This window comes from Oncorhynchus kisutch, linkage group LG14 (assembly GCF_002021735.2).
Source record: "Oncorhynchus kisutch isolate 150728-3 linkage group LG14, Okis_V2, whole genome shotgun sequence".
Taxonomy (NCBI): Eukaryota; Metazoa; Chordata; class Actinopteri; order Salmoniformes; family Salmonidae; genus Oncorhynchus; species Oncorhynchus kisutch.
The window spans coordinates 56,408,643-56,424,193 of record NC_034187.2 but is presented as its reverse complement, the minus strand read 5'-3'; the positions used below and the strand labels follow the sequence as shown (position 1 = coordinate 56,424,193).

Genomic DNA, 15,551 nt, shown 5'->3' with positions numbered 1-15,551 from the left:
AGAACATATCAAGACCATTTCGAGGACAGCTTTTTTCCATCTACGTAACATTGCAAAAATCAGAAACTTTCTGTCCAAAAATGATGCAGAAAAATTAATCCATGCTTTTGTCACTTCTAGGTTAGACTACTGCAATGCTCTATTTTCCGGCTACCCGGATAAAGCACTAAATAAACTTCAGTTAGTGCTAAATACGGCTGCTAGAATCCTGACTAGAACCAAAAAATGTGATCATATTACTCCAGTGCTAGCCTCTCTACACTGGCTTCCTGTCAAAGCAAGGGCTGATTTCAAGGTTTTACTGCTAACCTACAAAGCATTACATGGGCTTGCTCCTACCTATCTCTCTGATTTGGTCCTGCCGTACATACCTACACGTACGCTACGGTCACAAGACGCAGGCCTCCTAATTGTCCCTAGAATTTCTAAGCAAACAGCTGGAGGCAGGGCTTTCTCCTATAGAGCTCCATTTTTATGGAACGGTCTGCCTACCCATGTCAGAGACGCAAACTCGGTCTCAACCTTTAAGTCTTTACTGAAGACTCATCTCTTCAGTGGGTCATATGATTGAGTGTAGTCTGGCCCAGGAGTGGGAAGGTGAACGGAAAGTCTCTGGAGCAACGAACCGCCCTTGCTGTCTCTGCCTGGCCGGTTCCCCTCTTTCCACTGGGATTCTCTGCCTCTAACCCTATTACAGGGGCTGAGTCACTGGCTTGCTGGGGCTCTCTCATGCCGTCCCTGGAGGGGGTGCGTCACCTGAGTGGGTTGATTCACTGTTGTGGTCATCCTGTCTGGGTTGGCGCCCCCCCCTTGGGTTGTGCCGTGGCGGAGATCTTTGTGGGCTATACTCAGCCTTGTCTCAGGATGGTAAGTTGGTGGTTAAAGATATCCCTCTAGTGGTGTGGGGGCTGTGCTTTGGCAAAGTGGGTGGGGTTATATCCTTCCTGTTTGGCCCTGTCCGGGGGTGTCCTCGGATGGGGCCACAGTGTCTCCTGACCCCTCCTGTCTCAGCCTCCAGTATTTATGCTGCAGTAGTTTATGTGTCGGGGGGCTGGGGTCAGTTTGTTATATCTGGAGTACTTCTCCTGTCCTATTCGGTGTCCTGTGTGAATCTAAGTGTGCGTTCTCTAATTCTCTCCTTCTCTCTTTCTTTCTCTCTCTCGGAGGACCTGAGCCCTAGGACCATGCCCCAGGACTACCTGACATGATGACTCCTTGCTGTCCCCAGTCCACCTGGCCATGCTGCTGCTCCAGTTTCAACTTCCACCTGACTGTGCTGTTGCTCCAGTTTCAACTGTTCTGCCTTATTATTATTCGACCATGCTGGTCATTTATGAACATTTGAACATCTTGGCAATGTTCTGTTATAATCTCCACCTGGCACAGCCAGAAGAGGACTGGCCACCCCACATAGCCTGGTTCCTCTCTAGGTTTCTTCCTAGGTATTGGCCTTTCTAGGGAGTTTTTCCTAGCCACCGTGCTTCTACACCTGCATTGCTTGCTGTTTGGGGTTTTAGGCTGGGTTTCTGTACAGCACTTTGAGATATCAGCTGATGTACGAAGGGCTATATAAATAAATTTGATTTGATTTGATTTGATCAAGTTTACCATGTGATTTGTTCTGGAGGGAAAAACATATATTTGGAAAGTGCAAAGCATTATTAGACACGTTTTAAACATAAACACTAAGGGCTCAATTCAATGCGTAGCACAGAATATCAGCATTATAGAGCGGTTCATATTTAAAGGGACAATCTGCAGTTGCTACACACATTTTTGGTCTTATAAATTAATGATATTACAGTGAATTCAGGAAGTAGTCAGACCCCTTGACTTTTCCAAACTTTTTTATGTTACAGCCTTATTCTAAAATTAATTAAATTGTTTTTTTTTACATCAATCTACACACAATACTCCATAATGACAAAGCAAAAACAGGCCATAGAAATGTTTGAAAATGTATTAAAAATAAATAATTTGACATAATTATTCAGACCTTTTACTCAGTACTTTGTTGAAGCACCTTTGGCAGCGATTACAGCCTCGAGTCTTCTTGGGTATGACGCTACAAGCTTGGCACACCTGTATTTGGGGAGTTTCTCCCATTCTTCTCTACAGATCCTCTCAAGATCTGTCAGGTTGGATGGGGAGTGTCGCTGCATAGCTATTTTCAGGTCTCTCCATATGTTCAATTGGATTCAAGTCCGGGCTCTGGCTGGGCCACTCAAGGACATTCAGAGACTTGTCCCGAAGCCACTCCTGGGTTGTCTTGGCTGTGTGCTTAGGGTCATTGTCCTGTTGGAAGGTGAAACTTCATCCCAGTCTGAGGTCCTGGGTGCTATGGAGCAGGTTTTCATCAAGGATATCTCTGTACTTTGCTCCGTTCATCTTTCCCTCGATCCTGACTAGTCTCCCAGTCCCTGCCACTGAAAAACATCCCCACAGCATGATGCTGCCACCACCATGCTTCACCGTAGGGATGGTGCCAGGTTTCCAACAGAAGTGACGCCTGACATTCAGGCCAAAGAGTTCAAACTTGGTTTCACCAGACCAGAGAATCTTGTTTCTCAAGGTCTGAGAGTCTTTATTGTTGTCCTTCTGAAAGGTTTTCTCATCTCCACATAGGAACTCTGTCAGAGTGACCATCGTGTTCTTGGTTACCTTTATTTAACTAGGCAAGTCAGTTAAGAACAAATTCTTATTTTCAATGACGGCCTAGGAACAGTGGGTTAACTGCCTGTTCAGGGGCAGAACGACAGATTTGTACCTTGTCAGCTTGGGGGTTTGAACTTGCAACCTTCCGGTTACTCGCCCCTTCTCCCCAGATTGCTCAGTTTGGCCAGGCGGCCAGTTCTAGGAGAGTCTCGGTGGTTCCAAACTTCTTCCATTTAAGAATGATGGAGGCCACTCTGTTATTGAGGACCATCAATGCTGCAGACATTTTTTGGTACCCTTCCCCAGATCTGTGCTTTGACTTATTCCTGTCTCGGGGGGCCACGGACAATTCCTTCGACCTCATGGCTTGGTTTTGCTCTGACATGCACTGTCAACTGTGGGGCCTTTATATAGACAGGTGTGTGCTTTTCCAATCATGTCCAATCAATTGAATTTACCACAGGTGAACTCCAATCAAGTTGTAGAAACATCTCAAGGATAATCAATGGAAACAGGATGCACAGGATGCACCTGAGCTCATTCATAGGAAAAGGTCTAAATATTAATCTAAATAAGGTATTTCTGTTTTGTATTTTTTATGAATTTGCAAACATTTATAAAAACCTGTTTTTGCTTTGTCATTATGGGGTATTGTGTGTAGATTTATGAGAAAAAAATATGTTTTATCCATCTTAGAATAAGGCTGTAACGTAACAAAATGTGGAAAAAGGGAAAGGGTCTGAATACTTTTCCCGAATGCACTGTATACCAATTGATTCTTCAAGAATATAACTTGTAAATGCCTCATGAGCTTAGTTCAACTGTCGTACCTCATCAGAACCCAAATTATACTTGTATACAAAGTAAATGTAAACAAACAGTATGTAGCCTCAAAACATGATTAAAACTTTAATTTTGACATCATGGATGGTCAGTCTTTGCATCCATAGCTCTGTTTATGAATTTCAGAGTGGTTAGCTACATTTCACCAGCCCAATCCTTCAGCTTTTTAACAAAACAGGGTCTGGGAAAATGCTTTGTTATTGTTTCAACTGCTGATTGCCCCTTTAAAGGTAATTTCCGATTGAGCTCACATATGCAGCGTTCTCTGTGAATGCGGGAACATTGCCTTTAATCTTCAATGCTACGTATTGAATTGAGACCTGACTATGGCATAAAATCCAGCCATGCTTACCTCATGGATCTTTACCCCATTGGTCATGGCCTAACAGCGGCAGAGGTTGGCATTGAAGAGCGGTGGCCCACAGGTGAACGTTGCAGAACTGTGGTCGATTTTGGGGAATTGCAGGTTCTGCGCCAGGAGTGCTGGGAGAAGAAGGAGCATAGAAGTTTTAGACGAATGCCTTCTCGCTATAATAATATCAATAAGTGTGTCAAATTACATAAACACATTGTTATAAAACAATAATTGTATGACATTTACATATTATCCTTTTCTAAATAAACAGTATCAAGGCAACCAAGATCAATATGAGCAGAAGGACCACAACAGCACCAATGACACCACCTGTGACATGGCTAGTCACAGCATTTTCCATCTGTATGGAAGAAAAGAGGACATATTAAGCATTAACTATAAAATCCTATAAATTGAGTTTGAAACAGTTCTCATTTGTATATAGTTTATCAACAATCGACCACTTCATTTATGTGTATTATTCAAATGAATTAACTAAGAATATGGGGATTATATTATTATGTCACATTTTTTATAGATGGGTAACCGAAATATAATCTATATTCATGACCTCATTGTGGTAAGAGCGAAGAAACATCAGATTTTACTGCCATTGATACTAACACTAGAATACTTTACCCCATTTTCCCACAATTGGCTTCAGCAATGTTCCAAGGTGAACATAGCATTTATAATCAGATGTGTCTGCCTCTTGGATCTCCACACGCTTCCTGATTTGGTGGGTGTCATCATCATTGGGTAGGACTACTGGAGACTGCACTCCATCTTTATCAGTCAATTGGACCCCATTCTTCTTAATATGCATTAGCACATCTTTGGGATAGAAACCTGCAGCCATTCAAGTCAGGCGGACATGTCCCGCAGTTTGGCTTTTTTTTGGTGAAAACATAGATCTTTGGAGGGGCTAAAGAGGGAATAAATAGAGAACATGAGTGTTTTATTTATGATTTCACATGTACAAATATGCCTTTATCCACATTTACACTATTTGAAGTTCAGATCACCATTCAATTGTTAGCTTGTTTGTTTAAATACTCAGTCCTTATTAGCCTCTTTCATAAATATTCACAATCAGCTCTACTGAATTCTTTGTCCTCATATGCCATGAATTTAGAAACCCAGTCCACACACTCCTTCTCCAGGTAGCCCTTGGTGTACTGGTTGAGGATCTGCACCCTGTCCCACTTCCTCTTAGTCGGCAGAGCTTGATCAACTGGTGTCACCCACTGCATAGTGGCATCGTCAAAGGCCAGGAAGTCATCACCATCGTAGCTAATATTGGTCAGTGCCGTATATGAATTTCAATGTGCCATCACTCTGTTGGTCAATCTTACAGCCATGCTTCCACATAAGAAGATGGACATATGAGAAGAAAAACAAGTAGAAGAAGTGAGGGAATGACTTACCTATGGTATGGTATTGTTCTTAGAGTCAAGTAAATTGTCCTTTGCATTGTACTTAGAAGATTTACTAAAATAGCTACAGTAGGCTATGTAGAGTGATAAAAATGCATTTGCTGTTTTTAAATGAAAATTCTACCCCAAAACTATATTTTGGTATTTGTTTCATTAGTTCATTGTTGACATAGTCTCAAAATGTTCTGCTTGTCAGTAATCAAGTTTTTTACATGCATCACATGGCAATGATTTCTGTATTTTGAAAGTTACATATCTTGAAAACTTGATCACTGACAAGCAAAACATTTTGAAACTATGTCAACAATGGAACAAATACCAAAATATAGTTTTTGGGTTGAGTTGTCCTTTAATAATCCTTAAATTTTTGTTCACCACTTTGCCTACAATGGTTATTGAAAGAGACCAAACTAAAACTGATCCTGGATCAACGAAATTAGACACTATAGGCTAATCGCGCTATAGCATTTCCAACCAATCAAACTGTCCATTTATGTTGCCAGATTAGATGGTTTTCACAGGTGTACAATCAGGTACAGTCAATGGAACTTGGCAGCAACAGGTAAAAGATAAACATTGTAGCCTAATTACCTACACTGTTTTAAGAACTAAATTGTAGTTACTAAGTAAGTAACTCATTCAGAATAACGATATAACAGAATAATAAATAACTTAACAAAACATTCAATTTTCACATGACACAATTGAACATAAATCCTTGAAATGTGCCTCTATAATAATAATTTGTCCACATGAAAACGAAAAGAAAACGTAGCAACTTGGCCAAAACAACATTTTACTTTCACTTTTAGCAACATTACAGATAAATACATATTCCTACCCACAGTCCACTGTCAAAGTGTCCCAAAAAGGAACAAACGTGCGACAAAATACAATTTGAATGCTCACATGAATGTTGAATGGCGCGAAAATAATAATAATAGGGCTAGTGTAAATCAATTCTGGGTCAAATTTCCACGTGAGATGCAGTCCGACAACAGTGCACCTTCGCTTTCTCTATCAGGTGAACGCCAGTCTTTCTGCATGGAACGTGGTAAAACAAGTTTGGTTTGTTGTGTAAACTGTAATTGTAGCTAGGCCTACTTCATGCAATATGCGCATAATCTTACCTTTATTCATTGGTATGTTTTATTATTGTAATGACTCAAAAGCACAACAGGGGTCCAATAATGTTTGGAACAGTCAAATGTGGAATGCATCGTTGAACACATATAAGTGCTACTGAGGCTTTCACATTGGTTCATCAAAGCAGTCCTTTATTAATTATTAATTTATTATACTTTCCATAAAAACAAAACCTATTTAAAAAGCAGTTCAGTGTGTGTGTGTGTGTGTATGTGTTTCTGTGTGTGTTTCTGTGCGTGCAAAGATTGGTTTCTAGTTTAAAATAATCAATCATTTTAATCTACTGTGCAATACAAATAGACTAATGGTTCCAATACCAATAAATTAAAATGGTCAATCCGTTTGTTGAAAAATAATTTGGTACATTTTAATCAAACAAAGAATTCCACTATGGTATTCAAAATATCAAAATGTCAATAAATAAGTATTTCCTATCCAAGCCAACCTGATCAAAATGATCAATGCATGGGAATGAAAACATCTAGATTGACAATATTTGCTGATTAACAAAACAAAATCACACGTTCTTTGCTGGATTTGAATGCGTTGTCAGTCACTCCCCAATGGCTGAAAGAATAGAGAGAGATAGTCATTATGGGAATGGGTGCTTGCTTGTTATACTCTGGCTACAGCTGCACTAACAGTATGAATGCTAATGACAATAATATACTGAACAAAAATATAAATGCAACATGGAACAATTTAAAATATTTTTTTGAGTTAAAGTTCATATAAGAAAATCAGTCAGTTGAAATAAAAATAAAAACATTTGGCCCTAATCTATGGATTTCACATGACTGGGCAGGGGCGCACGATGCCATACATGTGATCTGCGGTTGTGAAAACGTTTGGACGTACTGCCAAATTCTCTAAAACAACGTTGGAGGTGGCTTATGGTAAAGAAATTAACATTCAATTCTCTGACAACAGCTCTGGTGGACATTCCTGAACTCGGCATGCCAATATAGCACGCCCCCTCAAAACTTGAGACATCTGTGGCATTGTGTTGTGTGACAAAACTGCACATTTTAGAGTGGATTTTTATTGTCCCCAGCACAAGGTCCACCTGTGAAATTATCATGCTGTTTCATCCACTTCTTGATATGCCACACCTGTCAGGTGAATGGATTATCTTGACAAAGGATAAAATTGTCACTATTAGGGATGTAAGCACATTGTGCACAACATTTGAGAAAAATGATATTTTTGTGAGTAAGGAAAATGTCAGCTCATGAAACATGGGACCAAGCACTTTACATGTTGCGTTTACAGTATATTTTTGCTAAGTGTACAATAATTTAGATAACTAAGAATTACACCTAAGCAAACATATTAATGGAGCAGTTAGTATTACACAGTGGTGGAAAACGTACCCAATCGTCATACTGGAGTAAAAGTAAAGATACCTTAATATAAAATGACTGAAGTAAAAGTAAAGTCACCCAGTAAAATCCTACTTGAGTAAAAGTCTAAAAGTATTTGGTTTTAAATATACTTAAGTATCAAGTAAATGTAATTGCTAAAATATACTTAAGTATCAAAAGTTAAAGTATAAATAATTTCAAATTCCTTATATTAACAAACCCACCCAGCACAATTTTTTTTTTTTTTTAAAGGATAGCCAGGGGCATGCTCCAACCCTCAGACATAATTTACAAACAAAGTATTTGTGTTTAGTGAGTCTGCCAGATAAGAGGCAGTAGGGATGACCAGGGATGTTCTCTTGGTAAGTGTGTAAATTAGACCATTTTCCTGTCCTGCTTAGCATTCATAATGTAACAAGTACTTTCGGGTGTCAGGGAAAATGTATGGAGTAAAAAGTACATTATTTTCATTAGGAATGTAGTGGAGTAAATGTATAAAGTTGTCAAAAATATAAATAGTAAAGTACAGATATCACAAAAATGACTTATGTAGTACTTTAAAGTATATTTACTTAAGTACTTTAAATCACTGGTATTACATGTCCATGTAGTCTCATGATGCTGATTTTGTAAAACAATGTTAGTTAATATATGGATTGTACTGTCAATGGGCATGTTAGTTAATATGTGTTTGTACTGTCAATTAGCATGTTAGTTAATATGGTTTGTACTGTTAATGGGAATGTTAGTTAATATATGGGTTGTACTGGCAAATGGCATGTTAGTTAATATGGGTTGTACTGTCAATGAGCAGGCACCAGTAGCCTAGTTGGATGCAGGGTGGTATGGCTGGAGTGCTCAGATACATAATAATACACTCAACAACAACTAATACCAGAAAAAAACAGTAACTTTCAAAAATGAGATTGTATTACATTATATATACAGTACCAGTCAAAAGTTTGGACACACCTACTCATTCAAGGGTTTTTCTTTATTTTTCTTACTATTTTCTACATTGTAAAATAATAGTGACGACATCAAAACTATGAAATATCACATATGGAATCATGTAGTAACCAAAAAAGTGTTAACTAATCAAAATATATTTTAGATTCTTCAAAGTAGCCACCCTTTGCATTGATGACAGCTTTGCACATTCTTGGCATTCTCTCAACCAGCTTCATGAGGTAGTCACCTGGAATGGCTACTGTTTTGGTTACTACATGATTCCATGTGTTATCTCATTGATGTCTTCACTATTATTCTATAATGTAGAAAATAGTAAAAATAAAGAAAAACACTTGAATGAGTAGGTGTGTCCAAACCTTTGAATGGTATTGTATATATATATATATATATATATATATATATATATATATATATAACTTTTTTAAAGGACTAATTATATTACCTTAATTTGTCAGCATTACCTCCCTCTCTAGACGTTAATTGCTGCCTTGACCTGGAACAGCAGAACTAACATCAGCACTTCCATAGTTTCAGTTGCATTCACTGTCTATGTAAGTAATATAAGATAAAATAACTGGCAATACTTTTGAATAACATTACCTGAGTCAGAGGAAGTGCTGCTAGCGTCCTCTGTTGTCACTGGGAAAAGATAATCAATCTTTAGCTAGATGCAGATATACAGTTATACTCATTGGTCGTCTATAGGCATGCATATTCCCAATTGAAATTAGATTAATGAACTGAAAAATACTCATCACAAACAATGGGCTATTTCTAGTTCATAGATTATATTCACTTCCTGATTTGACTGAACTGAAAACTGCCCTGGTAGATAGATGTGACTTCTAAAATATGTTCTATTTACTTTCCTACCTTTTTACATTTCACTTCAGTATCATAATATTCCTACTCCGTACAGATCATTCATTAGTTAGTTAGAATTAATTTGTCATGTTGTTCACAGTGTCTAACGGCTTTTATCTCCTTGAGAAGCCTGTTCTTGATTATGACTCAGTCCTCCTCTCATGTTACAAGTGTATAATTATACCACATGATTTGTGATAAAGGTGATGAAAGCAACCTATACACTGAAAAGTCAACATGGCAGGCCTTGTTGTATTGTTCTTGCCTTCAGAAAACACAATGAAGCTGTATTTTATATTAATGCCAGAAATTCATGTTAATTTTTCAAATGATGTTAGGGGATGTTGGTTAATATACTGTATGTGGTTTGTACTGTCATTGGGCAAGCGCCAGTAGTTGGATGCAGGATTGTATGGCTGCTGGCGCCCAATCTGTTAAGTGCTCAGATACGTAATATTACATACAACAACTAACACCAGAAAAAAACAGGAACTTTCAAGAATGTGATTGGCAGGCCATGATTGTGTTAGATCATCTAACGAAATGTCAAAAAGGATGAAATGTCAAAATGGATCAATTATATTACCTCCATTTGTCAGCATTGTCTCCCTCTCTAGACGTTCATTGCTGCCTTGACCTGGAACAGCAGAACTAACATCAGCACTTCCATAGTTTCAGTTGCATTCACTGTCTATGTAAGTAATATAAGATAAAATAACTGGCAATACATTTGAAGAACATTACCAGAGTCAGAGGAAGTGCTGCTTGCGTCCTCTGTTGTCACTAAAATAGAATATAATCAATTAGTTAGATACAGATATACAGTATTCAGTGATGATCATTGGTCATCTATAGGCATGCATATTCCCAATTGAAATTAAATTAATTAACTGAAAAATCCTCATAGCACACAATGGGCAATTTAAAAAGTAGGAATTTAATTAACTTCGAAAAATCGAAAAATATCCACCTAGCACATAGAAGATGTGACTTTAAATTTAACGTCAGTGTCATAATACTCCTATTCAGTACAGATTATTCTTTAGTTAGTTAGAATGTATTTGTCATCTTGTTCCCCAAATTGTTCACAGTGTCTAACTGCTAGTTATTCTTTAGGTGTTCCCTTCCTTGATAAACCTTTTATTGACTATGACACACAGTCTTCATTTTACAAGTCTATAAAGCACATGACTTGTGATAAAGGTGATTAAAGCAACCTTTGCACCGAAATGCAAACATGACAGGCCCTGTTGTATTGTTCCTTGTAAAACTCACTGTTGAAAACTCCATGAAGGCATTTTTTTATAATATCAGGAATCAATGTTCTCAATCAATCATTCTTAATTGTAATTATGAACTACACTCTGTTGCGTGAAATAAATTGGAGCCTTCTCTGCTTTTAACAACTGTAAAACATAATATGACCAGTCTTCAAAATGGCCGCTCCATTCCCATTGCCTGAAAGTAACAGAGTCATTTGAAAAGAATAACTCTGCAAGTCCATAGTTAAGTCTGTTTGATTAACATTTAGCTTTATACTGATCGGCATTGTCCAAAACAACAAGTAGACAATATGGGGCCAAACTACTCATCAGTATGTGATTAATAACCATGATTGATGTGTAAAAACAAGGATTAAGGGGTCTGTCATTAATCCTCACAAGACATAATTCAATCATTATAATTAACTCTCATAAAATGGCCCTTCATTATACACATTATACATTATACATATACATTATACACCAGATCTTTGGTATTGCTGTGCCACTGATATAGATGTAACTGTTAAAGAAAGGAAAATGACATTGTATCAACAGTACCATTCAGAGGTGCCTGATTCCCAGTAGGCATTAGAGCTCCTGTTTGACCACCACCTAAAACAATGGTGCAAGATGTTAACGCCAAATATAACAGGATTTTATGAAATGAGTATCAGAAACAGTGGGAAGAAACAGTGGGAACACGTGGGTACAATACTTGACCTCCTGACTTGAGATTTATTAAAGTCATGCCCTGATGTCAAAAAAGGTTGCAATATGCCTACTCTCTTCAGAAATTACCATAATCACTTCAGTTTATCTCACAGATCAATAAGAAGAAAAAGAAACAGACTTGAAATTAATTCACAATGTGAGAAACGTACATATTGTGCCTATCCTCCAAAGAACCAAAAGTGAGGTAACCACAGCTAACAGGAGGACCACCGCAACAACAGCAACAATGACAACAACTGTGCCTTGGCTACAATCACAGCATTTTCCATCTGCATGGAAGACAAGATAAGAGTACATATTCACCATTAACAATAACATCTTATACAATGAGCTTGAAAAAACAGGAATCACATTTTAATCATCTGCATTCATGACCTCATAAGAGACTCATAAACGTCTGATTTTACCAAAATTGATAACAGCTAATAACGTGTTTGTTAAAAATATATACAGCACCGGTATATTAAATATAAGGACTACTTTACCCCATTTGGCCACAATTGGCTCCTTCAACGTTCTATGGTTGACAAAGCATTCATAAGTTTCCTTGTCTGCCTCTGGAATCTGCACACTCATCCTGATCTGGTAGCTCTCTTCATCATTGGGTAAGACTCCGTCAGACTGCACTCCATCTTGTTTGGTCAATTGGACGCCATTCTTCTTAATATGCATTATTACATCTTTGGGATAGAAACCTGTGGCCATGCAGGTCAGTCGAATATGTCCTGCAGTTTTGGCTTTTTTAGCAAATGCATATACCTTTGGAGGTGCTAAAGAGGGAAGAAACAGAGAACATGAGTGTTTAATTCTGATTTCACATGTACAAATATGCCAATTCTGTAATCCACATGTACACTATTTGAAGTTCAGATCACCATTCAAATGTTAGCTGGTTTTAAAAAATACGCACAGTGCTTATTAGCCTCTTTGTCCTCATATGTCATGAATTTGGACAGCCAGTCCACACACTCCTTCTCCAGGTAGCCCTTGGTGTACTGGTTGAGGATCTGCACCCCGTCCCACTTCCTCTTAGTCGGCAGAGCTTGATCAACTGGTGCCACCCACTGCATAGTGGCATCGTCAAAGGCCAGGAAGTCGTCACCATCGTAGCTGTATTGGTCAGTGCCCTTTATGAATTTCAATGTGCCGTCTGGCTGTTTGTCAATCTCACAGCCATGCCTCCACTGAAGGATATGGACACCTGAAAGGAAAAACAAGTAGTATAGGAGAGGGAATGACTTACCTATGGTATGGTCAAGTCGTCTTTTATTTATTTTTGGTGGTGTCTCACCAGTTTTGTTGTGCCTCATGCGGTTCATCAGGATGTCAACGTTTACTTTGAACCACTGCTCCTTGCTCTTGCGTGACTGAGTGCCTTTTTCCCAGTAGTCTGCTGGCAGCTTCTCCCTCATCCAGTCCTGTTTGGGAATCTTCTTTTTATCCACACTGTCATAGTAATCGATCTGTCTGTTATTCATCAAGCCCATGGCAGTGAACTCATGGATACCAGGCAATTCAACTGGCTTTGAGAGGGCCGTGTAGATGTAGTTCAGCGACAATGTCTCTAATGGTTACAAAGGGGAGCAAATGGGTAAGTCACAACTCCTTAGTAGAGACGTATGTAAAAGAAAAAAGGTCTAGATAATAGTAAGCATAGTAACATCATAGTCATTGTCTTGGTATAAAATCCAGCCTAGTGGTTAGAGCGTTGGACTAGTTACCAGAAGGTTGCAAGTTCAAATCCCTGAGCTGACAAGGTACAAATCTGTCGTTCTGCCCCTGAACAGGTAGTTAACCCACTGTTCCTAGGCCGTCATTGAAAATAAGAATTTGTTCTTAACTGACATGCCTAGTTAAATAAAGTTTTAAAAATCTGATATTTTATTGACATTTTGTATAGTTAAATGATGTATTAGACTCATTTGTTATTTGAAAAGATACTAAAGAAGACTCAATTGAGACAAAGCACTTTTATGTGCCAGTCATGCTATACTGAACAAAAATATAAATGCAACATGCAACAATTTCAAAGATTTGACTGAGTTACAGTTCATATAAGGAAATCAGTCAATCTAAAAAAAAATATTAGGCCCTAATCTATGGATTTCACATGACTGAGAATTCAAAAATGCATCTGTTGGTCACAGATACCTTTAAAAAAAAGGTAGGGGCATAGATCATAAAACCAGTCAGTATCTGGTGTGACCACCATTTGCCTCATGCAACGCGACACATGTCCTTTGCATAGAGTTGATCAAGCTGGTGATTGTGGCCTGTAGAATATTGTCCCACTCCTCTTCAATGGCTGTGCAAAGTTGCTGGATATTGGCGGGAACTGCAACACACTGTTTTACACGTCGATCCAGAGCATCCCAAACATGTCTGGTGAGTATGCAGGCTATGGAAGAACTGGGACACTTTCAGCATCCAAAAATTGTGTACAGATCCTTGAGATCCATGAGGTGATGGCGGCAGATGAAATGCACGACCATGGGCATCAGGATCTCGTCACGGTATCTCTGTGCATTCAAATTGCCATCGATAAAATACAATTGTGTTTGTTATCCGTAGCGTATGCCTGCCCATACCATAACCCCACCGCCCCCATGGGGCACTCTGTTCACATCAGCAGAACATCTCGCCCACACGATGCCATACACTGCTGATGCTCTAACCACTAGGCTACCTACCTGGGGCGGCATGTGCCTAGTTGTTAGAGTGTTGGGCCAGTAACTGAAAGGTTGCTAGATCAAATCCCTGAGCTGACAAGGTAAAGATCTGTTGATCTGCCCCTGAACAAGGTAGTTAACCCACTGTTCCTAGGCTGTCATTGTAAATAAGAATTTGTTCTTAACTGACTTGCCTAGTTAAACAAAGGTCAAATAAAAAAAAATATAATAATACACAGGGTCTGCAGTTGCGGTTGGACGTACTGTCATAATTTTCTAAAACGACGTTGGAGGCGGCTTTTGGTCGAGAAATTAACATGAAATTCTCTGGCAACAGCTCTGGTGGACAGTCCTGCAGTCAGCATGCCAATTGTACCCTCAAAACGTTAGACATCTGTGGCATTGTGTTGTGTGACAAAGCTGCACATTATAGAGTGGCCTTTTATTGTCCCCAGCACCAGGAAGTCCTGTGTAATGATCGTGCTGTTTAATCAGCTTCTAGATATGCCCGATCTGTCAGGTAGCTGGATTATCTTGGCAAAGTAGTAATGCTCACTAACAGGGATGTAAACACATGTGTCAACATTTTTGAATAATAACCTTTTTGTGCACTTTACATGTTGTCTTTATAATTTTGCTGAGTGTATATAGCCTTATCACCTGACACCTGGCAGTTCCAACCAATCAAACTGTCTTATCATGTTGCTGGGTAAAAAACATTTTCTCAGGTGTGCAATCAATGGAACTTTGTCAGCGGCAACAAGGAAGCATCACAATATAAGGGCTGACAGAACTAGCCTACCATTAAACAGAAAGTTGGAGTCGTCATCAATAACATGAACATAACATTAAAAAACATTTCTATTTTGAAAGTCAGTGAATAATCCTTTTTTTTATATTTAAGGTGCAGCATATCAAAACATGAACTTCAGTCCACCAATATAATAGGCTAGTCACTGAAAATGGCTTTTTAAGTTTATTATTGATTTGATAAATAATGTAGGCTATATACGGCTTTGCCAAGAGCTTTTACTTTAACTTGTGACACATTTTCTGGAAGTAAAATCATTCTTACCACTGTTCACCGTTGAAAGTGTCCCAAACAAGAGCAAAACTACGACAAAATACATTTTGAATCCTCACGTATTGTAAATTACCCTAAAATATATAAATATCTTAAATTCTGTGTCAAATTCAGATTCCCCCACGGTGCTATGACTGCGCGCTCTTAGCTTTTTCTAACAAGGAAA

The 15,551-nt window shown here is 38.5% G+C and overlaps 1 protein-coding gene and 1 pseudogene across 1 annotated transcript; both read right to left on the bottom strand.

Moving 5' to 3' along the window:
* The window catches only part of LOC109904448 (H-2 class I histocompatibility antigen, Q10 alpha chain-like), a 24,359-nt pseudogene extending 17,930 nt beyond the window's left edge, over positions 1-6,429 (bottom strand).
* On the bottom strand, positions 6,066-15,551 carry LOC109903584 (major histocompatibility complex class I-related gene protein-like). Its single transcript, XM_020500378.2, has 11 exons — positions 15,377-15,551; positions 12,924-13,196; positions 12,543-12,833; positions 12,118-12,402; positions 11,782-11,901; positions 11,459-11,512; positions 10,380-10,418; positions 10,222-10,272; positions 9,372-9,410; positions 9,214-9,264; positions 6,066-7,002 (listed from the first exon to the last, which is right to left on the bottom strand). Exons 1-10 carry the CDS (start codon positions 15,429-15,431, stop codon positions 9,248-9,250), a joined length of 1,224 nt encoding a protein of 407 aa, XP_020355967.1. The 5' UTR covers positions 15,432-15,551; the 3' UTR covers positions 6,066-7,002; positions 9,214-9,247.